General features: G+C 44.1%; 1 protein-coding gene across 1 annotated transcript in view; it reads right to left on the bottom strand.

Moving 5' to 3' along the window:
* Positions 1-27,131, bottom strand: part of ASTN1 (astrotactin 1) — a 329,737-nt gene that overhangs the window by 179,665 nt on the left and 122,941 nt on the right. The window contains exon 2 of the mRNA XM_033847791.2: positions 24,504-24,691. Coding sequence (XP_033703682.1) covers positions 24,504-24,691 — 188 coding nt within the window. The remainder of the gene's footprint in view (positions 1-24,503; positions 24,692-27,131) is intronic.

Here is a 27,131-nt window from a genome sequence, read left to right as displayed (position 1 = left end):
TAGGAGCTTCCTAATAATCAAGTGAAAAAGAGCAAGGCGAGTTCTTGTCTGACAAAAGAAAATTTGTTGGTAAACTTATAGTTACCAAAGGGGAAAGGGGGAGAGTGATAAATTAAGAGTTTGGGATTAGCAGATACAAACTACTATATATAAAACAGATAAACAACAAGGTCCTACTGTATAGCATAGGGAACTATATTCAATATCTTATAATAACCTATAATGGGAGAGAATCTGAAATAATATATACTCAACTGAATCACTTTACTACACCTGAAACTAATACAACATTGTAAACCAACTATATTTAATAAAAATTAAAAAAGGAAAGGAAGTTTGTTGGGAGGAACAAACTTCCTCTAAGCATTCAACCCCATTCAAATAGACTTCCACCTGGCATGTGAACGTGAGCATACTGACAAACGCAGTGGGCAATGTGATCTCCCAGGCTTTACAGAAGTGCACAGGAGTTCTTCCTACACCTACTCCTTGCTTTGAGCTTCTGCATTACCCTAGCTGTGTTCAGAGTATGTGCTTCATTTATGTGTTAACTTGAATTTTTATGGCAAAACAAAACAAACAGAAAACCCATTAAGGTACATTTGGACCCAAGTGAGAAGTAACAAAATGCAAACTTTGAACATTAAAAAAATAACACTGACAGCAAGATATGTAATTTTTTGCTCTTTGTTCATCTTTTCATGAGTTTTCTGATTATTCTATTGATTTTCCTCAAAACTGTTAAAATTTTTGTATCTACAAGTATGTTTGGGGTATATGAAATCTCCACATCTATTAATAAGATGCTTGCAAAAAGTGGTATTTAAAAATATATTTTCCTTTAAAAAAATCAATAAATCATTTCTGCTGGCTTTAACAGAGATCAAACAAATGAAATCAGCTTTTATTTTCTCATGAAACTGACAATTTGGGCACTTACCTGAGAGAGTAGTATGAGGTTTGTCAGATAATTTGCAGATTTTGTAATATTTATGTTAGAATGTTTTATATAGCACTGATGGTGATTGTTCAGGGATAGAAAGTTCTAGGCAGAGTTCCCTTTTATGCCATCCCAGTCATGCAGGCCAACCACAAGACTGTCTCATTATCTGACCTGTGTATTCATCCTGGGTCTGGGTCATTCCTCACTCCCTTAGCTAACCCTTACTTGTCCTTTGAAGTCAGTTCAGTGACATAACCTCAGCCAATTCTTCCCTATATCACTGAACCACCCATAGAACCCTTCCACATAACTAACCACAAGTACTTTTATCTCTGATTTACTTGTTGATCTCATCTACTAGATTATAGACTTCATGAGAGCAGAGGATGCTAAGTTCCAGGGTCAATCTTAGTAGTGCCTTCCATGAAGTTAAGTGTTCAATAACTGTGGAAGGAAGGGTGGAAAGGGAGGGAGGAAAGGAGGGAGGGCGGGAGAGGGGGAGGAAAAGAGGAAGGGAGGGAGGGAGGGAAGAAGGGGAGGTCAACTTTGAGTATCTTTCAATAGGGACATCATCTGTGTGCCTCCAAGCAAAGCTTATACGTCAGTTGCTTACGTGACTCTCCATTCGATTCATGACTCAATCATTCAACAGATATTTACTCACTTTAGAGAGGCATTTTTCTTATGGTCACTGTTATGCAGATACTGCAGTGAATAATAAAGGAATAGGTCCTGATCTCATGGGGTTTACCTTTGAGTTAGAGAAAATAATCTCTATAATTTGGTTTTTAAAGGTAAACATAGGCACAAAAGGAAGATAAAAACAGATCACAAGGACTGGAAATAGCCTGCCATAACTTCTTTTCTTATAAAAGAAGAAACTGTGATAGGTAAAGATATTTGGACTGGAGGTTATACTCTAGGTATAACCTATAACGTCAGGGGCCAGTAAAACCCTTCCATTATCCCAAATCAGTGTCGTATGATCGGTAAATCCCAACAAAAAGAATCCAGATTTATCAAATTTCACCGAAGTTTAGGGAGTCACCTGGGTTTTGCGAACCCTTGGCAGAGAAGGGAAAAGCTGAGATTATGTTTCCGGCCACCATCTGTCAAGTGGCTGCAGACAATCAATCCACTCACATTTCAAAGCTTAGCTCTGCCCTAGGAGTAACCAGAAGAGTGAATCGGAGACATAATTAATTATCCCTCAAGGCACTGGACACACTGAATTCAAATTCTATTCCTAAAGGAATTAAATGGTGGTTAAAAACTAAGAATAAAACACACGAGTTTGGTGGCCTGTCACCTATTTTTCCCCAATAACAAAGCCCAAAGGTCTAGGGCAAATGCCCTGCCTCACATATGACAGTGATCATTTCTATCTCTCTCCAGCTTTCAAAGAAGGCAGACCAAGAGGAGAAAAACTGTGTAAGCCCATATGGCAATGCTGCTCACTTTCTAATCTAGATCCAAATATCCCAGGGGTAGGGAATGGATGAGGTGAATAGATGATTTTCAAGGTCCCATCCAATCCTACGTTTCTCTGAGCCCCGTGGAAAACTATAGTAAGTTTCTAATAGCAAGTAGGTCACCCATAAAATAGCAGAGCTAACCGGAACAACTTTGTGCAAGTTGCACCGCCTCTATGAACCTACCCCAGGCCTTCATCTATCAAATTAAGTGATTAAAAGAAATGCACTGACTCTTCCAAATTGGAAACTTCCTGATTATAACACTGATACCTGTCAAACTGGAAACAGCTCTCAACTGGTAAACTAATTATGGAAAAAATATTTGTGAGCTCTTCTTGCCCAGTAATGCCAGCAACTACAGACCAAGGAACTGATCCTTCAGAGGCAGGCTATCAACTCCAGCTTAGCCAATGCAGCCCTGATAAGCAGACCCACCCGCTTCCCCAAAGGCACAATAGGCCTTGGAAATCAGAAGATGTCATTGAAATTGTATTAACACATTCTTGACCTTGAGGATCCTTTTACTGCCAGGAGTCCCTAAACTAGAAGAGAAAGCCCCTTGGTTTGCTCTTCTGGCAAATTCTCTTTTCTGTGGTGGCTGGTGAATAGAAATCCATTATCCTCTGCCCATCTCCTTCCCAGATGGAAGACAAAAGCTACAGGTTAAGCCTATTAAGTAGTGGGTGCAATTTATAAATTATTAGGAACACTACCTCCCCTTGGGGGTTTGCTGAAGTCTTTAATCGTGTGGAAATGCTTTTCAGTTGCCACAGGCCACCATGTTAATTAAGAGGCTTCAACATTCCTCTGGGGCTTCTGACGTGAATTGCACATCCCACTGGCAGGGGACAGACCTGCCCTGCCTGGTCAGCCTCTCAGTGGAGCCTGCTGCCATGAGATGCTTCAGAACCCCATCCCCACCCTTCTAAGTCCAAATATCCAAAGCGTAGGGAAGACACAGGATGTCTCCCCAAGATCTCTCATTAAAATGCCATCTGGGGGGTAAAGATAGGGACCAGGCAACCTTCCATATATAAGCAAGAGAAAAACTCTAAGATCAAGAGCTCCCTAGGTTAGGCAGTTTGACCTCAGAGGGCCCTCCCAACCCAAGGAGGCTATGAGCATGAAGTTCTTCTCAAGAGGAAACTCAACTTTATAGCTTTTAATTTTTTTTTTTTTATTTTCCCAGGTCTGAAAGTTTTGATTCTGTTAGGTTTGATCATTGCCTTTCTTCTTTAATCTGGGAAGTTTGTCTTCAACTTCTCTGTGAGGCTTCAGGAGTTTCAGCTAATGAGAGCCTGCAGCTCTGCAGGGAAAGTGGCTAGAGTCTAGCATGCTGGAGCCAGCCTGGGCTATTTCAAGTTGTCCTCTTTCAGGTTCTTTTTATAGAGCTGCTTTTTTAGTTCTTGGGATTTTTCTTACCTCTGAGGCTTGACTTTGCTGTCCCAAAGCAAAAGCAAGGGAGTACATTTGTGCATAAGGAGCTCAGAGCTCTCTGATCACTAGTACCTTGGGGAACCTGCCGTTTGCCTTAATGAGAAGGCTGAGGTCGAGTGGAGCTGGACGAAGCAGGGTGACAGAAGCAGCTTGCCACGGCTGGCTTTTCCAGGCCCAAGGCTACCCTACTGGATCCCCTAATTCCAAAGACTGGCCTAGATTGTTGCAGAGTGAGAGAGCCGCGAGGAATCAGGCAACAGAGGCAAAGCTGAGGTCCTCCACTCCCTCTAGATGTAGACTTAGAAAATTTCTGAGAGATGCTCCTGCTTAGTCAGACATTATGGATGGGACCGCAATCAGTGCTATGTTAAGAGGCTGGCCCCACGTGTGACCCATCGTGTGGGTATGTGCGTGCATGCACGTGCACAAATGTGTACATTGTGCATGACAGGCAGGCTGGGAGATAAACGGGTCCACACGGAAGCAAAAGCACGCCAGGTCGCTGTCTCAGCAACCCATGGGCAGAGCTGCGTGAGACAGGCTCCCTCCACGGACCATGTGCACCAGCCCTTCAGAACTTCACAAGCCAAGCATGAAGCCAATAAATAAATATCTCCAGCTGGATAATGCTCCATGCCTATTCTTGGCCACGTTATTTTCCCCCTTTCCTCTTTGTTTTTATGCAGTAGGTGATCTCAATGAAGTAAAATAATAACAATAATCTGCTCCATTAGGACCAAGCATTAAGGGAATTATTGAACAAGTAACAGAAGAGGCAGCTGGCACGGTATATGCTAATGACCATTAGACTTTAACCCTCTTTCTCTCTGAACATAATGGAGTTGTTAAACCCTCTTCCTCCCAGCTCCCCAAACGTCAGGTAGCCCAGCCCAAGGGGAAGAGAGGAGGTCTCAGAGACCTAACAGCTCTGTGGGCAGCAGCTGGCGCTGAGCAAATGAAATCCAACTGAGGGCAGACATTGTGCAGGACCCCTGTGGGGATTCCAATGACCTGTGGAAATTCCAATGACTTCAGATGAAAAAAGTTGGGAATAAAACGGAGAGTGTCAAGATGTCAAGATTTCCCTGATTTGGGCACATATTCATCAATATCACTCTCTGAACCAGGTCTTTTTTTTTTTTTTTAAGGTCTTTTTCTCTTCCCCAGCTAAAAACTGAGATGAACCTTTAAAGGCTGCATAATCCAGGAGATGCCTGCGAGGGGACAGGTGGAAGGCCCTTCACACAGGTGCGGGCCTTGACCATATTTCTGTCCCACAAACAGAGGTCCAACTTTATCATTATGATTGCCATGAGGTCTGCTGTGGCAGGGTCTAGTCAAGTATTCAGAAGCCCTGCCAGGGTTTTCTTTCACAGTGGAACCTCCAATGGCACAGTGTCTGTACTGGGAGAGGTGACAATCCTACAGAGCTGACGGTTAGCTCTGCAAAGATTTTGGAGGCTACATACCACTACAAAAGCATTTCTCAGCTCCTATAGCAATCCCATCACATATGCTTAATTCCTCCCCTGAATTCCTGCCTCATTCTGCAATTCTACACACACACTGTCTTATTCCTATAGTATCGGCACAATGGAAGAGAAATAATAACTACCATTTGTAAAGTATATACCGTGTGCCAAACACAGTGAATGGTGAACTACCATTATCATTTTATTTAATCCTACCAATAAATATAAGTAGTAGGAATTACCATTTCCATTTTTTAGGTGAGGAAACAGGAGATCAGAGGGGCTACATAATTTGCTCAAACAAAGACCCAACCACTGATCTTAACAATGTTGTTTTATGACCTTGTTGAGTAGAAAGGAGCCCACCACTGTAGCCTGGGCTGCAATTCCCCAACTTCCCATCTTCTCCAAATTAAGCACTGGTGGTCTTGCTCCTATATCTAACTCTTAGGGTTATGCAAGTAAGGATTCTCAAATGTCTACACTCAATACTGTCTTCACTGCCTGCCCCAGATGCCCCCAATCTTCTTCAATTAAGCTGATCAGTTAATGTCATCACTGGGTTGACCAAGTGCATAATTTCAAGCAATAATTTAATTGTGCCAAGGGCGGCCAGACTTACTGGGTGGTCATTTCGACATGGGAAGAGAAAACTTACGGAGATATCTGTTCTTGGGTGGATGTTTTCTAAGTGAAATCAAATGCCTTTAGGGTCAACAGGCACAGATGCTCAACTATCTCCTTGAGAATAGTCTGCCACACTTGCACATAAACTCAGGTCTCTTTGCTGCCTGTAAGCCCTTGTTCTGGGGTCAGAGCCCTAAGAGGAACACTAGATGTGTTCATAATACAACAACACATGTACAAGATAGGCTGGGGAGAAAATGTGGGACTTGAACACTTTCAGGGAAATTAGAACCTGCATCAGTCAGGTCACCCAAAAGACTGCTGGCCAACAGATTTGGAAAAGGTAGGAGAAACCCTGCAGGTCATGTTTTGCATTAGGGCCCTAACAATGATAATGGTCACTCCCAATGCAAGTCATTTAATGCTGATCAAATACAGAGGTTAGCAAAACTCTTATTCATGGCTTTCTGCTCATAAAGCTCTTCTAACCTGTAACTTATTTGACCCACCTTGCTAAGGGAATAACAGGCATCCATGGTCACATCTCTTGTAACACTCCAGCTGTGACTCAATCTTGGCACCAAGTAATATGCATAATAGAGCCGAAGAATTGTAGCAAAGGAACAGGCAAGGGAATTAAGGACTGGGGGAGACGCTGACCTACGAACACAATTAGTGTTTCACATACTAAGAGTCCCTCCAAGCCCCTCACTCCTTGCCAGCAAGCTTTGTCTGACACCAAAGAGGGGAGTGGGAGGGAAGATTGACAGTCAAGAGTCTGCTCTTGGGCCATACACTAAGTGCTGTGGCTCTTGTTTCTCCCTGTTAAAAAAAAAAAATTATTACAATTCAATTTTTCTCTGGAACTAATCAAGCACAAAATCTGGAGAAGAGGCCCTGTTTGTGACGGCAATCTCCGAGCAAGACACTGACGTTCTCATTAGGGCAGGAGGCTTCATTAAACCACCGGTTCCAACATCAGCAGCATGTTGTCTTCAGCTAATTACATTTTCCCTGGCAAAGTCATTGTACAAGTCTTCAAATCCTTCCCATCATTAATTTAAAACACATGCACACACAACAACTCCCTGCCCTGCCTCCTCCCTCGCTGGCCTCCCACCCACCCGTCTCTGCGTGCTGTCAGCTTTGTTCTTCTGGTTTTCCAGGACTTCTTTCTTATATCGGGGCTTTGGAGGGGGAGGTGATGAGGTGAAGTAGAGAACCTGTCACCTGTAAGCTTGATTTCTTCACTAGCTGACCACGGCTCCCTTTGTTCCCGGCCAGATGCTAGTTATACATCCCAGGACCTTGGATGCAAGCCCAGTGCTTGCCCGCAAAGACGGGCCAGAGCAAAGGGAAGCTGGAAGTTAGATCCAGCTCTGCCCCATCCCACCCATGGAAAGTGACAAAAGGCCTAACTCTGCTATTGTTTTGATTTACTGATCAACGGCTTGATCACGCAGAGTGCATCCACAGGTCAGCCTGATCTGGCCAGAGACGCTCACGTGATACAAAGACAGTCGGGGGTTTGCACTTCCAAGACGACTGAATGAGGCAGACATCATCCCCCCAGCAAATGCATAATCCTGTTCCAGGGGCAGGTATGTTTTCCTGACCTCGTGGAAGTTGTTCCCAGCCAGCCTGCAACATCATTACGACTTAGTGCAGATCATGGCGTCCACGAGGTTTCACTTTTCTACTTTTTGATAGGAGTGATTTAGTTTTTTTTCTACTCCTCACATTCAGTTCAATTGTAAGGGAGAGAGGGGCAGAGAGAGAACAGGATAGGGTGACAGGGTTGTCTACGCCCATCTCTGCGCCTCTGCCCTCTCCCTTCCCCGACACGTCCTTCCTCACCCTCCTTCTACCTCAGTTCTTCACACCCTTATAGGTCCCAGCATAAGTTCCCCTCCTTCCTGAAACCTACTTTGATTACTCCAATTCTCAGACATGGCATTCGCTCCCAATTTTTAAAGCATGTAAGAGCTTTTCTTAATTAATCTTTAATCCCTGATTCTGCTGTTTCCCATATCATAGCTCTGACTAGACTTGCAGGCAGAGACCGTGGCTTTAAAACTTTCTACAGTCCCAGCCTTAATGGAGGGCCCAGCGCAGAACTGACCCACCGCAAATAGCTCACTGCTTGATTAATTACAGGGAGGCACGTTCAGCTGGCTTGGCAAAGCTGATGAAGCACAAATAGCACGATATCCACACTGTCGGCTCAGAATTAAGGCTTCCATCTGGAAGCCCTCTTCGCTCTCCTCAGCTGGCTCCTTGGCCAACTCTGAGGGGCTCCCTTGGCTGTAGAACCTCCCAGGAAGGAGTCAGCTACAGTAGGGGGTCTGCCTCCTCACCCCAAGGGAGTGAGGAATGGGAGGTCCACGCTACAGACCCATCAACCAGAGGATATTACCAGAGGATATTTCAGAAAGCGTGATGGCTTCTACCTACCCAACTTCATTCTAGCTTGTATCTTTCTGTACCATTAGCAAGCCATTGTGAGATGGCAGAGGGCTCGTTTAAGCTGACAGAGATGCTTTTCTAGTAAAACGAACTGACCTGTGATCTGACTGTTCTTGTGTCCTCCACAGAGCTCTGCATGAATACAGTCTCATCATCAGAGATGTCAAAGACATTTGTTATCACATTTTAAAACGCTGGTTTAGCACCTAATTATAGGAAGAACGATATATGTGTTTTACAAAAATAGTGTAAAAAAGTCCCTTTTCTTAGAAACTAAAGCCTTAATTTTTGTTTTTATTAATATAAGCATTATTTGTATTTATGTGTGTATATATATTTACATTTGTACGTCTAGTTCTGCAGAGTGACTGCAGGTAGGATGGAGAAGTTCTCGTTCACTCCATTCTGCAGTTGGAGAAATTAAATCTGGCTTAGCAAGAGGGCCAAACACTGTCAGGACCAACAATGTGAACAGTTTTCTCTGCCACCACACCACGACAAATGCGGGCTGTACCCTGGGGAGATCCCACAGGCACACCGAGGGTTTGATGTACTCCCAGCACCAGCTGTCACTCCATTTTTTTCTCTCTCAGTCAAGAAGCCGTACCAGAATACAAGTTGAGTGAGAATGACCTTATTACAGGTCATTTATAACACTGACTCCACTCTAATGGAATAAAAGGAAACCAGTCACAAATTTCAGCACTTTACCTATGATTAGTATCAGATTCACTTGGCACACTTTACAATTGATGGGGTCACGGCACTGTGGCTGCAAACTGCAGAGGTATGAACACAGCCACTGAGGACAGGGAAAAAAAAAAAAAAAAAAACCCAGATTTTTTTATTCCTGGGAGCCTGGCTTTGCCCAGAAGTCTGGGTCAGGGACTGTCGAGTCTGCAGGTCCTGGGAGAGGCCTCCTCATTGTATAACACCAGGTGGTACCACCTCGGTCCTCATGTCATGCCATGTAATACACTCACTGCTGAAGTTCTCACTCTGAAGATCTTTCACAGTGATTTTGCTTAGTGTCAATTAAACCAAATTTTAATATAGATATAGAGAGAGAGATGGCCTTGTGACCTGGCCAGCTCTGGTGCATGTGTCAGTCTTCCCTAAGTTCCCTTTCCACGACTATGCAGAGAGAGGAAGAGAGGTGAGGGTTTAGCGGAGAGAAAGGGACCCCAACGACCAGAGAGGAGCCCTGAGCAGAACATTCCACCAAAGGCCTTGCAACACAGAGGAAGCGGCCCTGAGTGAGCACTTGGGCCCCAGTCCCAGCAGTGCCACTCACCAATCATTCGGCCCTTTGGCCTCTTTGAGCCTCAGCTTTCTATGGTGGCAGACTTGCTCGGCCTTCCCCACAGGGTCGTCTGTTCATTCCCAGAGTCTCTTTCGGCCAGGCCCTTGGCTGGGATACAGAGATACACGATCCCTCCTAGCTAGGAGATCACACTCAGTGAAGGCAGGCTCCTGCAGGGATGAGGGCTAGGGCAGGAATATGCACCGGAGTGTGCACTGGCAGGCACCCACCCTTTGGAAGGGGCCCAGGGATGCCTCCTAGGCAAAGTCATGGACTAATTTTTTTTTTTTTTTTTTTTTTGCGGTACGCGGGCCTCTCACTGTTGTGGCCTCTCCCGTTGCGGAGCACAGGCTCCAGACGCACAGGCTTAGCAGCCATGGCTCACGGGCCCAGCCGCTCCACGGCATGTGGGATCTTCCCAGACCGGGGCACGAACCCGTGTCCCCTGCATCGGCAGGCGGACTCTCAACCACTGTGCCACCAGGGAAGCCCTATGGACTAATTTTAAAGAGGCATTAAAAGCGACCCCACTCGGAGGAGACAAAAGACATTTTACACCAAAAGTATGGCACTAGTGAAATCACAGATGAACTAAATAGCAAGGGAGGTCCAGGAAAGATGACTGAGCTGGTCAGTGTGCCTAGAATGGAGAGTGGACACTAAGGAGTGATGGAAGAGAAGGGTCAGATCATGAGAGGCTCAACATCTTGGAATTTACCCTTCAGAGTGAGGAACTACTCAAGGCATTTTACCAGGAAGGTGACATGGTCGAAGCTGGATTTTACTAGGAACAGCCCGGTGGTAGTGAGAGGGGAGTTTTGAGGGGATGGTATCAGAAGGCAGCGTGAACAGGTGGAAAACCCATGCAGCAGTCAGCTGAGAGGTGATGGGGGCCTGCATCAGCAGTGGTGGTGGGGAGGGAAGGAAGAGAGGGATTCTAGAGACTTTCAGAAAATCAAATGAGCAGAGCTTGGTGCTGGACTGAATGAGGACAGAGAGGGAGGAAAGGGGATCTGACATGGGTAACCATGCTGATGGTCCTCGCACCAAGTGAGGAGAGAACACAGGAAGTGGAGAGGGTGGTGGGGAAGACAGATGATACATTTCATCTGTTCTGTGTTGTTCGGAGTGCATGTGGGACATCCAGACAGATAGATCTGTAAGTCAGAAGCTTGAGGGAGAGAAGCCAGGGCTGGAGAAAGAGACAGATGTAAGGACCAAGGGGGAAAAAACATGATACAAACAAATAATATTCATTCCACAAACACCAACTGGGGATGTTTCTTGTGTGAAGCGCTGTGCTGGTAGCTGTAAGAAATATAAAGATGAATCAGACTTAGACCAGATCCTGCCATTTAGGAACCTAGTAGAGAAGAAAAGACTCATCAAAATACTAACACACTGGGTAGAAATAGATACCAGCCATGAGAGAGGCTCAGAGAAATCTTCCCTGATGGCCTGGCCATAGGAAACCAAGAAGAAGGCATGGTCTCTGGTGGAGAGATTGGGGAAGGTGGCCAGGGGGAGATGTTTGAGGGAGGACGTAAAAGATAGGCAGGATCTGAACACATACACAGGGAGAGGAGTGGAAGGCACAAGGGGCAATGCCATGGCCATGACAGGTACAGGGACACTGAACAGGAGAGTGCAGAAAGGGGGATCCTGGGCAAAAGAATGAATAGGAAGACTGAGATCCTTCTGTTCCCAGATAATAAAATGCACTATCTGTGTGGATGATTCGTAAGTGAAATAACGGTCTTTCTCCTCTGCAACCCTAGTGAGCTGAAATGATATTTTCTGGGTAAGGCAGCATGTAGCATGAATGCTGGTGAAAAATGTCTGGATGTAGAAATAGCCCTTTGAATGTGCTCACAGAAATAGTTACACAGCCCACTTCCCACTCTAACTTTTTCCATTAGATAAAACTAGGCAAAAATGAACATCGAATCCAAACTTGAGCAAAGAGGCAAAGGAACTCACAAAAAGCATGTAGGAGAGGGAAGCGAGGAAGAGGAAAGCAGCTGAATGTCCAGTGCCTCAGAGAGGACCTCGCATTCCTGGTTCCTGATGGAAATCTGGCATTGCCTTGTCCTTGTCGAGTGCTGTGCCGAGAACCAGCGGGACCCACCAGGAGGGGAAGGTGCCCTGTTAAGTGCCTTCACTGTTAGTCAGCAAGGCAGAGTTCATTATCCTGTCAGGAGTTTTCCTTCTAAAACAGACTTTTCCTCCTAACTGCTGTCCTGAGAACAGAGCACACAGGGCAACTGAAGCAGTCAGGTGAGGAAGAAATATAAAACCACTGGCTCAGGGGACTTCCCTGGTGGTGCAGTGGTTGGGAATCCACCTGCCAATGCAGGGGACACGGGTTTGATCCCTGGTCCGGGAGGATCCCACATGCTGCGGAGCAACTAAGCCTGTGCGCCACAACTACTGAGCCTGCGCTCTAGAGCCCGCAAGCCGTGGCTGCTGAGGCCAGCGCGCCTGGGGCCCGTGCTCCACAACGGGAGAGACCGCCGCAATGAGAAGCTATCACACCAGAACGAGGAGTAGCCCATGCTCGCCGCAGCTAGAGAGAGCCCGCGGGGCAGCAATGGAGACCCAATGCAGCCAAAAATAAATAAATTAATTAATTAAAAAAAAAAAAAAAACACTGGCTCAGCTGTGCTTGCCAGGAATCCCGCCACCTCTGGCTTCGCTGAAGGCATTTTAGGTAGGACAAACATCCTCTTCTTAGAGCACCCAAAGTCCTCCAGAGGTGATTCCACAGTGCTCTGTGGGACATTTCCCCTTACCAAGTCCCCCAAGCTGGAGGTTGTGGGCCCTTCCTATGACCCGATCCCTCACGTGGTCCGGAGGCCACTCCATCCTGGAGCACTTCCTGCCAGCAAAGGTGGGGACATGTGTAGGGAGACTCCCTGGGGACTGTGAAAAGCAGAGCTGGCTGAGCACAGGGGCCCTGGGCCAGCAGTTCAGCAAAATCTCAAGTGCCTGCAGAGAGATCCCAGTGGGCCACAGGCAAGGGCTCACAGCCACCAAACTCCTTCCAGCAGATCAGCGCCGTGGGAAGTGACAGATCCCTCCCAGGGCAGAACTGCCACCATCAACCCAACCTATAGGCACAGAAGCCCACCCTTTTCCCCACAGACCATCATCTCATGCTCATAAATGGAAAAAAGAAGAGCAGAGTTGCTGCAGGGGATGGAATCAAGTTCCTCGATATACTACCCTCAGGTCTGTTTTAACCAGGGATTGTTAGTGTCCCATCTGTCCTCCATTGTCATATTCCTAGGAAGTGAGATCTGGAGGCATCTTGAAGGGCATCTAGGCTGGGATTCCCGAGGCAGAGTACACACAGCCCATCCAATGCTCCTGGTCGATGGCATGCTAATGGCTGGTAAAAGTATGAGACATTCTTATTTACTTCATAAAATTTTATTTTTCCTAACCTATATTGAAATAATTAGCTATTACTTCAAACCTATGATTTTGTTGGCATTTTCATCTGAGATAAAGCTAAAATAACTTCAAACTGAAAAAGACAGTCAATTTAAATAAAAATATTCTGAAAACACTAACACAGATTGTATAAAAATTTGGCAAAAAACCTGAATGCCTAAAGTTTTGAAAACATTCATATACAGATAAGAAAACTGCGGCTCAGGACGGTAAAGGAGCTTGCCTAAGGTTTCACAGACTCTTCTGGGGAAAAGAACTATAGTGAACGCCTCCTGACTTCTAATTCAGTGGTCTTATCCAACATGAGGCTGCTCGTCTCCTCGACCGAGCTTTAATCACTGTTGAGGAGAGAAAAAGGAAACACAGTCTGTATGAGTACAGCTAGGCTCTCAGCCTGCACCACTCTGCCATGGAAGCCCTGGCTGGGACATGTGGATGCTGCCCCATCCCAACTCCAGGTGGAGTCACAGGAAGGCGATTGTGACCTGGAGAGGCTGGAGGCCTTAGATGCCGGGGGCTGCTCTCGCTGATCAGCAGAGGCGAGTGGGGCTGGGGAATGACACAGCCAGCGGAAAGCCTGAGGATGGTGACCTGGATGCATAGACTCCATGAAATTTCGGGAATAAATAGAGAATCAAAGAGAGATGCTTTAACGTCACTGCTGGGATGCAGAGCACGTCTGAGTTTGTTCTGTGTGGCAACTTACCTCACTCTGTAATAATGTGTCTAAGGCCCATAAATGCCAAATCCTGACATGTTCACTCATAAATCCAAAATACTTTTGTGTCTTAATCCCAAAGCCTTCCATCTTTTCCTCAGACAAGAGAGAAGGAGGGAGAAAACAAAAGGTTGAATCCTTTCATAAACATTTGGTGTCAGATCACCTGTAGGGATCTCATACAGCTCTGCCTTCGTTATGGTGCTGGAGCAGCAGAAGTCACCTTAGGTTCACGTTAAGCAAACGGTGGGACTGGGAGCCAGAGCCCAGAAGGCTCCGGATACTGTTCCATGAAGCACTTGTACTGTCAGGCACAGTCCAATGTATCAACAGAGCATCTGATTCATCCCAAGTTAGAAGGCTCCTTGACTCATCTCTGTTGCTATTTATGGACGTCAGCAGCAGTGATAGAGGTGTCAGGAGAATTCATAAATAGCAGGGCAGTATTAAGAGGCTCCCAACCGCCCCGGATGTACCGTGGGGGCCCCTATGCAACATTGAGGAGGGCTCCTGACATCAGCCTCTCACGTAGGCAAGACTTTGAATAAACTTGAGCTGATACTTGAAAGAGTCACAGCTGATTTTATGAGACGAGGTCTTAAAATGCTTTGTCCACCCTCAGCCTCCTCAGCAAGGCAGAAAGCCACCACCAACTCGTAAAGTCCTTCCGTGTCACCAACTTGATGGTGATGTGTCTGGAAGCACAATTCTACTTCCATGCCCGCATGTACATTTATATATTTTACTTTAAGGAGATATTCTAACATGAACAGGCATTTCATATAAGTCTACTGTGTATGGCAACGTTGAAACCAAGCAGGAGCCACAGGGAAGAGAAGACAGCATGTCTGCTAATCGGTATCCTGTTTATATTTCTTTTGTCAAGTCTAAGCACATTTTTGTTTTCATCAACGTTTCTCTTCACTAAACCCATCAATACCTCTCAAGAGAGGTTAATGTGAGTGCATTTCACCTGAACTTGTAAATACCATATGCCTTGAATTTTAGCAAGAACAGTCTTTATCAGTGCCTTCCTTAGGTGACAATTATAATCAATCTATGGGAGTCTAACAAAAAGGAGCAAACTATTATCTTTTACATTGCAAATAGAACCCTATAACTTCTACCGAGTTGTTAGAGTCTAGTCTCTGTTTGGGCTCTGTAGACAAAATGAGGAGAATGTACTAGATCAGGGTCACTAAACTACGGCCTCTAGGCTAAATGTGGCCCACTGTTTTTATAAATAAAGTTTTATGGAACACAGCCACCTCCATGCATTCATATACTGTGTATGGCTGCTTTGGCACTATAATGGCAAGAGTTAGATAGTTGCAACAAAGCTTAAATGGGCTGCAAAGCTGAAAATGTTTACCATTTGGCCCTTTACAGATCCTTGGCCTAATCTCCTGCCATTGTCCATGCTAGAGGTCTCTCTGTGGGCCCAGCTAGCTCGATCTACTCTACCTAAATCTAGTTTGCCTCCAACCAAGGCCCATGGGTGTGGGTTTGAGGTCATATTTAAGGACAAACTTCAGGTCTGTGAGAGAATCCCAAAGCTTTAGGGAGGGGCAGAAGGTGAGAGAAGACAGCATGATCTGGAGGAAATATAACAGCATTAAGAATAAGAATCTGAGTTTTTCCACCAATGCTGACCCTGAATATCACCCATCATTATATGCCTTCTTTTTTCTCTTGTGAATGTAATAACAATCTTTGTATCTGTGGATACCTGGGCAGAAAAGGAGTTCCCATAATGACGTCATTTGGTTTGATAAAAAAAATTAGTTAATTAATGAAGTTCTTCCAGGGAAGTTTGGAGCTGAGATTACCATCCTAAACCACAGGATAGCTGCTATGAAACCCTGTTAAACAATAAAAGTGACTTAACAATGCCCTGGATGTCCATGACCACATCCCAGCTTTGTAATGGGCACCTTCTGTGACCCTGATGTCCCTAATTGCCTCAGTCTTTTCCCTGAGCAAAACCCCTCTAGGACTCCTGTAAGATGTTGCTATGATCCCACCTGCTTTCCTGGCTCCCTAAGATAGCGGGCCCCTGGGTAACACACTGCACACAGAAATTGTTACATCCAGCTTACATGGCACCCCAAGAGTTTACCTAGGCAATATTTACTAGGCACCTCCCACGGGCCAGGCACTGTAGGAAGTGCTTAATAAGAATCACCTCATTTAATCAGCGTAACAGCCCTATGAGGTAGAATCTATTATCATTCCCATTTTACAGATAAGAAAAGTGAGTTTAGACAGACTGAGCAATTCTTCCAAAGCCACTAGAAAGTCTAGTAAGTGGCAGAATGAGGATTTAATTTGGTCTCTCTGATAGCAAAGCCACTGCTATAAACTACCATAGCTAGACCATAGAACTAAAGTACTATACCATAGAACTTATAGTATCCAGTGGCTTCTTGGCTTCTCAATGACCTCTGCTCAGATCCAACCCCAGGCTTCTGTAATGCTTGATCCTGCTGCCCAGTCTAGCTCTTCAGTTTTTGAAGTGACTCAGAGACTCCACCATGACAGTATCTTGCCCATTTCTCTATGTGCCCTCCTAACCTTCATCAACCAAAGGGTTTCTGCTGTGCTAGCCAGAAGAAGCACATTTGTTCCACAGCCTACAAAACTGGAGAAGCCAGCCAACCCTCATGCCACCAAGCTGCAGTCTTACAGCAGAGTGAAATCTGAAGTCAGATATACTTGCCTGGAATCCTGGCTCCACCTATGTGAAATTCGGTCTGTGATTTACTTTCTCTACGTCTCAGTGTTCACATCCGAAAAATGGGAGATTTAATACTATTTCACAAAGCTGCTATGGAAATTGATTGAAATTATTCATGAAAATAATCCCATACGTTGTCTGGGACACAGCGAGTGAACAGATAGCTTCATTACTATGAATATTACCAGTTCCTAATATTGATTTAAACCCCACAGAGATTATGACTCTTTATTTCAAAAAGATCTTCAGGGATTTTTGGAACTAAGTACTTAAAAGTAAATTGTTGGCATCTATATCAAGTGAGCTAAATTGCTGAACAGAATATTACATCAAGTTGTTTAAAGACATTAGCATCCTTGTGAAAATTTGGCCTCTTAGCTATTTTCCTTGCTGTCTGGAGAAATGGGGGTAACTGAAGGCCTCTAGGAGCTTCAGGAAAGAGAAGAATAGAATTGTAAAGAGGACACAAAGAATGGAATGGAACAGGGAACCGCCTGACACTCAGTTCTGCCAAAGGCCATCCTCAAACGTTAAGTGTTAATAATATGATTGAATGTTCCTTGAAAGCAGAATCTTGTCTTATTAGTTTTCTATCTCCTTAATAGTTAAAAAAGTACCTGAAGCCTGACATATCATTGAATGAAAGAATCAATAACTAAATGAATGAATGAGTCAATGATTTTTTAAAATCAATGATAGGTCAATAATGTTTTTAAAATGCTTTTTTGGTTTCTAGAAATTTACTGCAAAAGTGTGAAAGTATGTATATGAAGAAGCCTAAGTTTACTGTTACATGACTTTCACAATTTTAGAGTTGGAAGTCCCCAACTTCCCTCCTCCCTTCTCTGCCAATCAACCCGCTGTCAGCTGTGAGGCAGAGTGGTTGCAGCCAAGGTTAGTAGGTGGGGTCAGCTGAGCCGAATAGACTCTCAAATTCTGGGGTTAGCTTCCTGGTGTAGCCACAGAAAGACAGATCTGCATGCCACCTTGGTTGTGGGTCCTAGTGCTCAAAGAGTTAGTGGCTTTGAAGTAACAGTGGGGACACACGTCAGTTGAGTCTCAGCAGACAAAAGTTGACAAAACCACCAAAGCCGGTAAAAGGACATGTAATAAATATATCTTGGGCGCTCGCTATGGGCTAGGATATGAGCTGGTTGCTTCTTAGAGTATATAGACTCTGACAACTGCCTCAATTCAAATCCTGGCTCTGCACCTTTAGGGTTGTTTGACTTCAGGTAAGTTTCTTAGCTTGTCTGGCCCTCAGTCCCTTCGTTTGTAAAATGAGATAATAACAAACTCTACCTCATGCTGTTGTGATACGAATAAAAAATAAGCTAATGTATATTGAAAGTACTTAGATAGGAAGTACATAGTAAGTGCAAAATTAAGACTGTGATGATGATGTGATGGTGGTGATGAAATCTTTCGATCCTCCTAACAGCTCTACAAGTTAGATTGTAGTTGCCCACTGTATCAAACAAGTGAATCATGGACTCATGACTTAGCAGCCTCTACTAAAGGAAGTGGTTCCAAGCTGTCCCTGGAGAAGGAGTGACCATTTTCTGTGTCACCTAAGCCAACCTCCCCATAACTATAGCCAACAGAAGAAGGCTGGTTAAGGTTACATCTACCTATGGGATAATTTGATAGGAAAGTCTCTGAACATACAGGAACTATGGTAACTAGTGAGGTCCAACTATGGTAACATACAGGAACTATGGTAACTAGTGAGGTCCAACTATGGTAACTAGTGAGGTCCGTTCCCTGAGTGAGAAAAAGGGTGGGGGGAAGTAGGGAAGCTGGCAGCCGCAGGAACAAAACTGGAAACCTTGTAAAGCTGAGAGCAGTCAGGTGAGGTCATAAGCGAGGTGACTTGACGAGTGAATGGATAGTACAAACATTTTATAAAACTGGCAAAATGGGGAAAACATTTACAGAGTAGACTGGACAAAGTTTCTCATTATGGCCACAAAAGTAACAGAAACAGGTGCAAAAAGCCAAACCACAAAGTGCTGAGGCTGGGGGCTGACAAGATGACTTGGATCCTGCACAACCTACCTGTTCCAGGCTTCATGAAATTCTGCTTTTTTAGATTTTTTTTTTTAAATCAGAGGATTTCTGTCTCCCTTACCTCCATATGAATTTCTATAGTAAAACTCCATTACAAAGAAGGTCTGAGTAGATCTCCATTCTTTAAAGCTAAAAAGCCTAACCAATGCATTCATCTCACAGATGAGGTAATGAAGCTTCCCAAAAGGACAGCAGATTACATAAAGTGGTAAAGCCAGATCTGAAGACCACCTTCCAACTAAATGCAGTGTTTCCTTCCACTACACCCCAGTTCCCACTCTACAGGAATGGGGGGGGCAGCCAGCAAGATGGAATAGCTGATCAATTGAAATGGCTAATGGATTCACATGTACCTGCACCTAATGCATGTTGACAAGAGATGCACAACCAAACCATGGTGCCAGATAGAGGAGGTTTGCAAGTCAACTCTCCCTCAGTACTTGGAATAGCCCTCAAACGGACCCTGGCATCTCCAGTCTGTCGCACATCAGACAGTCAGAGACAACCCAAGAACAAAGGGGTTTTGTTTTTAGGGGTCTTGCTATTTTAGGAACTGCCCACCCATTTTCCTCATGGAAGGCCAAGAACACAAAGATGGCTTTGGTAGGTGGACAGTATGGCCAATAGGTCAATCTAGTCCCATGATGGATGGCTTGAGTTCCTAGATAAGCTCCTTGGACTGAATTAGGACCTGTCTTTCTGTACCTTCCAAAGGTACAGAAAAAGTGATTCTGATGAATGAATTTGCTAACAAATTTTTTGTAACAGATTTGTTGAAGGTAAAAGGTACCGAAAGAAAAAGCATCTAGTCCTCTCTCCTATGCCCACGTACACCTAATAAGTACCAGACAGTCTTGGTGGCACATAGCAATGAACATGCTTAGAACTGCTCTTCTCTGCCCTAGAAATGGCTGAGCTTTAGGAGTGAAATGAAGACAGCTTGAAGCAAGTAATATGTGACGCTTCGGCAGCGGAACTGAACTTGAGTAAGGATGCTCAAGTAAGAGCAAGGATGGGTCCTGGGGCACAAAGTTGTCTGCAGTTCTGGAAGCACAATCTTAGGGTCCTCCATACGTGTGTTCTGTGGGCTTTGCACTAACTCAGCCCCAAGTGTGACCTCCCCAGAATGGAACATCCTGAACCTTGTTTCCTACATTTTTTCTCCCCAAAGAAAACTATGCGCCATGGGCTCACCTGGGGCTCCCAGCAATGAGGAGCCTGGGGACCCCTGAGGAGCCAGCAGTTGGAGGCCACAGGAACCTGCAGACACTGGCCAATGGGCTCCACACAGCCGGGGCTAGTGGTCCTGCGTAGCACCCAGGATTCATTGATGGGTTATCTTCATAAAACTCTCAGAGGGATAGACAAATGCTCAAAGATTATTTTTTTCCTCAATTGTGAACTGTGCCTAAGAAGGCTGAACTACAAAAAATATTATCATCTACCAATGGGAGGTATCACTAATATATATATAACATATATTAGTTATCACTAATATATATACATATATATCAAACTGAAGCATTTTTGAAAGGCTACTTGCTGTGAAAAATATACTTAACCAGGGCTTCCCTGGTGGCGCAGTGGTTGAGAGTCTGCCTGCCGATGCAGGGGACATGGGTTCATGCCCCGGTCCGGGAAGATCCCACATGCTGCGGAGCGGCTGGGCCTGTGAGCCATGGCCGCTAAGCCTGCGCGTCCGGAGCCTGTGCTCCGCAACAGGAGAGGCCACAACAGTGAGAGGCCCGCGTACCGCAAAAAATATATATATAATATATATATACACTTAACCAACCCATATGCATATAGGAAGTCTATTAACACTGCCATCTTTAATTACAATGATGAAATAAGTAGATAATCCATTAAAATTATATTATGCACCATTAAATTCTTTTGTGTACTTTAAAAAGAAAAATGTAGATCACATGGTAAATTAGCAAAAGGACAATATGGAAATTTAAATCCACACAGAGTCTGACCATCTAATGTAAAGTCATATTAAAACTTGACCTTCAATGGAGTAAAAAATTTCCTTATAACTGAAGAATTCCTTGACTTCTGGTTTAAGCTCACATAGCAATTTTCATTTGATGATTTTGCTTTCACTTGTTCGAGAGTTTGCAAAAGAGAATCCTTGTGTACTTTTGTAGTTTTAAACGTCAACTATCTTGCAAAATTCGAAATAAATCTCTTCAGCCACATCTGAATCATGCAGGAGGTTAAAATACATCATGTGACCCTCAAAGCAGTAATATAAGATTTCAGGAAGGAAATCCAATTATTCTATGTAAGGAAGAAATAGTACTTCTTTGGAAAAAATAATTCAAAAATTTTAGGATGTGATTGAAAAATAAGAAAAGCAAAAGGTTTTTTAAAGTTTTAAATTGCCAAGTTCCTAGCTGAGGTATTGGTTTTCTGTAAGCCCACGATTTTGCTGATGGTATGTATATACTGGGCACAGTGTAAGAGAGAACTTACCAATTTTCATCCATACAATGTCAAAAGGATACAAAAAAAGGGTTTTCCTCTATATCTCATTCTCTCATTACTTATATTGACACTTTGTGTGTAAATAAAACACAGTGAATGCAAAATATAAAAACAAACAGCCGTCTCTGCCCTGAGGCTATATGGATGAGAAAAGTGTAAATACAAAATGGAAGAAATGTAAACTTTAAGGTGTTCACAGAACCATTAATTCCCTCTGCACATACTAGAAATATTTCGGATTATTAGTTAAGCTTTTAAATATACATTTTCTTAACAAAAGAGAAATGGTTGGGTATATTCATGTTTTTTTGTTTTTGTTTTTTTAATATTCATGTTTTGATAACCTTAAGTTTTCTCTTTTTTGAATTATGCTATTTGGATCCAACTAAAAACTGCATCAGTATTGATTGTTATAGTTAATGAAAAATAGCCCTGCTACTGTTATTTCATAACTAACAGGGTTTGGGTAATAAGACTTCATTTAAGTGCATTTCGCTGCCCAATACTGTTACTAGTCAAAGGATTTTGCTATCTTCTAACATTTATAATGTTGTCATTCCAGATGACTCAAATGGCTTCCTACCTACTTCCAAAAGATATGGCATAAAGTGTATCAGATAAAGTCTACCAATCCCTGAGTCTCTTAAGAAGAAACCATCAGAGACTCTGGGAACGACATCTTCAAACAGGATACCTTCAGGCTTGATTTCTAAGTTGAGGGCAGATACAAAATTTCAAACTTTGAAACTGTTTCTAGAATAGAATGTAAAGGATAGGAGAGACAGTGTCTGAGGGTGGATGCACTAGGAATGGAGGTAGGCGGGATGGCAAGAGAGGCGGCAGGAGGCTCCACTGACCACACCATCTTGGCAAGGATGGGAGGGAGTACTTATATTTTCAGTTCACCTCGGGGGCCCTGTGCTCCTGCAGAAGCCACAGGCTTTCCTGAATTTTTCATGGAGATGCGGACCCATCCACATCCAAGAGGGCAAGCCAGCGACAAATACCAGACTTGCCCACCCTTACCCTTTACTCAAGCCCTTTGAACCTCTGCCTCCTCCAGCTTAGTTGAAAATAACATAGAATAAACTAAAGTCAAGCTGAAGGAGTAATCTCTCCCATGTTATTTGGAAAACTGAACATCATAGTTGGTCTGCCATGGGTAACCAGTAGCATATGAAGGAAAGAGTCCCAGGTTTAAGGCTGACTTTTGTTCTCCTTCCAGTTCAGTGTCCACTTCCCATTAATTCCTGCCCAGCGGGGCTCAACAAAAAGCATTAGCAATGTAGGGCTTCTTGTAAGGGTTATTACGTTTTGGGGACACCATCTATTTCCTCACGTTCTTCGGCATCCCTGATCAGCCCCCCATCCCCACAAACAGGCACACACATACACATGCATACACACACACTTCTCTGGAGAATCTATTGGAGCACCTCATTCTGAGCATAGAAGATGGGGTCCTTGCTACACTGAAGATATCATGTAGCAACTAGGACAATCTTTGGACTGTCCTCCCACAGATGCTCACACCACTTCCCCAACCCCCACTAAACACACCTTCTGACACCTCGCCTGCCTTAACCTCTTACACTCAGGGTCTTTCTTTCAGACACAGCCACTCCCAACGTTAGCTCCTGGGAATCTCTTTACAGTTCTCTTTACCCTAAACATTTTTGTGGTGTTACAAAGACTGGACCTTTGAAATGGTCTTGGACCAGAAGAAAACAAAAACTATCCATCACAATAACCGCCCCCCACATTGATGGGAGGATGCGGATAGCTGGTGGAAAGTCCACCATTGTACCCTTCTTTCCAATCAGACCACATGATAAAGACAAAAACAATGTGACCCCTGCATCTGTCACCCCAAGCGATGCCAGGGCTGATTCTGCAGGTCTGCCCGATCTCACCACAATCTGGAAACTACAAGCTACGTTGAAGAAGACAAGCTTCCCTGAGAGAAGAAACAGTGGTCTTTGACTAAGGATGTACAAGTACTCTAACCCTAATGTTATAAACCTCAATTAATTTGTAAATGTGAGGCACAGTAATCTGATTTACCTGCTCACTTTCTGGCATATCTGGACACTGAAGTTTTTCTATTTGCTATTCAAGGACTCTTTTCTCAACCACATAGTTTAAACAAAGTAGAGCAGCTGTGCATACGCAGGCAATCTATCAAGTCAGTTATTCATGGAGACACTGGCTGAGGAAGAAATAGAAGGCTTGCAGTCTGAGATTTTATCAGAGATTTTATAGGGATATTTTCCATGCCAAATATTTAGATAATGAAAAATTTAATACATCTAAAATGTGCTCAGTTTTCCCCAATCTAATACACAAAACTAAACAGCACATAGTGATGGTACCAGAGTAATAGATTAATTAAAGTTTAGATCAAGACCTCGTTTGGTACTCTGTTGAATTTCCTAACAGTGAAAGAGCCCATCCCCCCCCATACATATAGTCCGCAGATAATCAGTCAAGTCTCAACCTGCTTTCAAGCTACCCCAGGAGCAGGTGATGTACCGATTTTACTAATAAAAATACTAAGTGAATCAGGCATGTTCCATTTCCACTGGGAAATGCATTCATTTATTCCACAAATAATTCTAATTAAGCATTAACTATGTGAATGCATTATTCTAGGTGTTGAAGATACACCAATGAGCAAAACAATGCCAAACAAAATTCCTGCCTGCCACTGTAGCACTTACTTTCTAGTGAGATTCTAAAACACAAGTTCCTAGAATTTTAGGAAAAATTCTCTAATTTTCAGAAGGGATATCTTAGAAGCGATGCTGATGGTGATGTTTCTGAGATGGGCTAGAGAGAAAGGCAAGTATCCATTGGCACACCCTTTATTGTAAGAGGAGAGAAAGCCAGGACTGATTTTTCTCCCATCTGGGAGAAGAGGTCTCAGTAGCAGCGAGCAGCTTGGCAACTCAGTCCCTCAGCAAACATTTATGGAGAAACTGTTATAAGATATTCTGATCTAATTGAATAATTCCTTTCTAAGACAATCCACTACCCCCATCTGACACCGTCTCTGGTTTGTAGAAGTCACTCCCCATCTAGGCATGTTCTTAGAACAGTCGGGTAATGATGGTACAGAAGTAACTGCAATTTTTACTTACACCACAGGTGGAGATGTTTCCCATAAATGGGAAATGTACGTATTAACAAGATCAACGATCAGACTGTGGAGCTGGGTCCTACAGAGCTCTGTCTACGGCACCCAGACTCTTAATGTCAAGGAAGTACAAGCCATAGCCTGAGAGGCTACAGTTGTGCTGCTCTTACCATGACTGAGATGTGGAGGATTCTCAGCTCCTCTTCTGCCGACTCACGCTGGGGTTCTTCGGTTGGGTCTTGTCCAGGGAGGCTTGGGGCACCGTCTTGGTGGTGGATGTGAAAAAGTAGAGTGCCATTCTCCAGCCACTGCTGCCTCCAGCGCACCAGAGGGATGTCCTCTGTGTTCCCTGAGATCTCTAGAGGACAAACACCAAAGGCATAGGTCAGAATTCCAACTGGACCAGTCCGAATCTCCTTTTCGTCTCCTTCTTAGACATCGGTACCAATTAGCCAGTGTCAGATGAAGACAACAAAGGGTTTCTAACTATAGTTAAGTCAGGCTTACTGCTGCTCCAAATCTCAAGAAAGGGAAGAGGCCCTGAGAAGAAGAGAATTATCCCCCCATCAGTCTTTGCACCATAAACTAGTGGCCCAGCCTCTCACCCACTGAGAAAAATACAAAGGTAAAAACTCAAGTTCTTCCCCATATTTCTATGATCAATAGCATCCTTTACTTAGTACAGTTTGAATACCCTGATGACCTCTTGAGGTAAATAGAAGATTCTTTGCCTCTTGTAAATTTGAAAGTGTGAGTTCCCTAGAAATTACTTGGAGACGCCAGTGCGTCTGCCAAGGAGAGAGTTGGTAATTACTGTGCAGGGAACTGGCACTTACAGGAGAGTCCTGGGAGGTTACTGCAGAGCCACTGGAGCTGACAGGTTATTTCTAAAACCACCGTCATGTGCTGCATAGTCCACTGGAGATGTCTGATGCTTGCTTTGGCAGGAGTAATGTTTTAATTCCCTTTAATATTCCTCTTCATTTTTGCGGAGCAAAGGTGGTATACATGAGAGGGCTGTGAAGAAGCAGGCCTTACCACAGACATACGCACTCACCTGCTTTCAGGCACTGAAATATCATCAGCAAATAAATAACAATATACCAAAACCCACTGTGTACTTCATACTGTAGGTGTTAAGCGGTGCTGCAGAAGCATACTGTTATGTGTCCCTTTCTCTAATATTCCTAAGCAATATCAGATCGAAGCTTTGAGACATCCCACAACAGAAAGAACCTGATTAATCCAGCTTTCTTGAGCTTCATGTGGCCCTAAGATCATTTTTTCCTTAACAGCTATTATCATCCTCGGAAACTCATATTCTGCTGAACATACTTTGGCAGAGCATGGCTTTGTCAAATTCCATCTTTTTTTGAAAGGCATGGCTTCTTCTCCCAAAATTTATCACCTTTGACTAAACAATTCGATACACGGAAAGAAGATATAGTAAGATCTGTTTAGAATAGTATTCTCATCAAGTTACCGCAATCATAAAGAGGAAAGCAATTTTAAATATTTATACAGTTTATACATATCTTTCATTCTTTGTGGGAGTGTACAAATGATGTTCTGCTGTATTTATTTACTTATGTAGTTATTCATTAATTTATTTAACAGACACACATTGGGCATGTATTATGTACGCACCAGGCACTGTTCTAGGCACTGAGAGACTAATCTAAATGAGGCTCTCAACAAGTTCTCCAAAGCCACCCACTGTGAATGAATGTGTAAAGTGTTACACCACGTGCATAAAAGTTTTGTGGAAACAGAAGAAGGAAGGAGTAATCTTGCTCGGGTAGAGGGTGGAAGATGGGAGGAGAGTAGCATTGCCAGAAGCAGAAGATCCTATAGTTTTGGGCCTTGAAGTGTGAGTGGACTTCCTATAATAGATAGCGAAGTGGGGAACGGACATTCAGACATTGATAGAAGAATACGTAGGAGGAGGAGGAAGATGAAGAATACTGGCTGGTCCTCTCAGGGAAGGTCAGTGAGAAGGATTCATGAGCCACAGGTCATCAGCCTATGATGATTCCCTAGCTCATCCTACCATCCTACCTTTCCTCCAGGGAGGAGAATAAATTTTGGAGTGTGCAGGAGGATGAGGGTGCAGCAAAAACAAGGTGCTCAGGGTCCCCTTCATCCTTAGCTTCTCTCCCTAATTGCCTGAAGGACTTAGTCATCCTGTTGGTTGGTAAGCTGTTCATGCTCTGGAAGTGACCGGCATGAGCATCTAGGAAGCTGCAGTGGGCAGAGGGTATGCAAAAGGCTCCCCTGCAGCCTGGTCCTGGTTTTCCCCAGGCACAGCTCCATTTGTTAAGTGAGGCAGTGACAAAAGCTTCCCAAGTTCATCTTTCCTCTAAGGGGTCTTTACAGACTTCCAGGTGAACAGAAACCCTTCGGCGCACCTCCAAGGGTGCCTGCATAGACCCGCGGCTGCCGCATGACACTTCATCACAAGTCCTGCGATCACAAACCCCGCTCGACAGCACTCACTCTTTCTAACCACTCATCAAGGCTCCACATCAAAGCACTGGGAAGATTCTTCCTGGGAAACACACCCTTCTCTCCCAAGTCCATTTCCTGACATTACAGTAGAAACCAAACTCCATCCCCTTCTCATCACAGACATAAAAATCACAAGCAGCGACAGCTCCTAACAGAGCACCTAATGGCACAATTAAATCACCTAGAGCAACACACGTCCAGCCTCTTGCCTGCACCTGCTCTATTCCACACATGTCAGGTCCCACTTAAGCCCTTCCTGTAACTATTCAAGAGGAATCCAGCACCTCATA

The sequence above is a fragment of the Tursiops truncatus genome, chromosome 1 (genome assembly GCF_011762595.2).
Source record: "Tursiops truncatus isolate mTurTru1 chromosome 1, mTurTru1.mat.Y, whole genome shotgun sequence".
In the NCBI taxonomy this organism is placed as follows: Eukaryota; Metazoa; Chordata; class Mammalia; order Artiodactyla; family Delphinidae; genus Tursiops; species Tursiops truncatus.
This window is presented reverse-complemented; position numbering and strand designations above follow the sequence as displayed.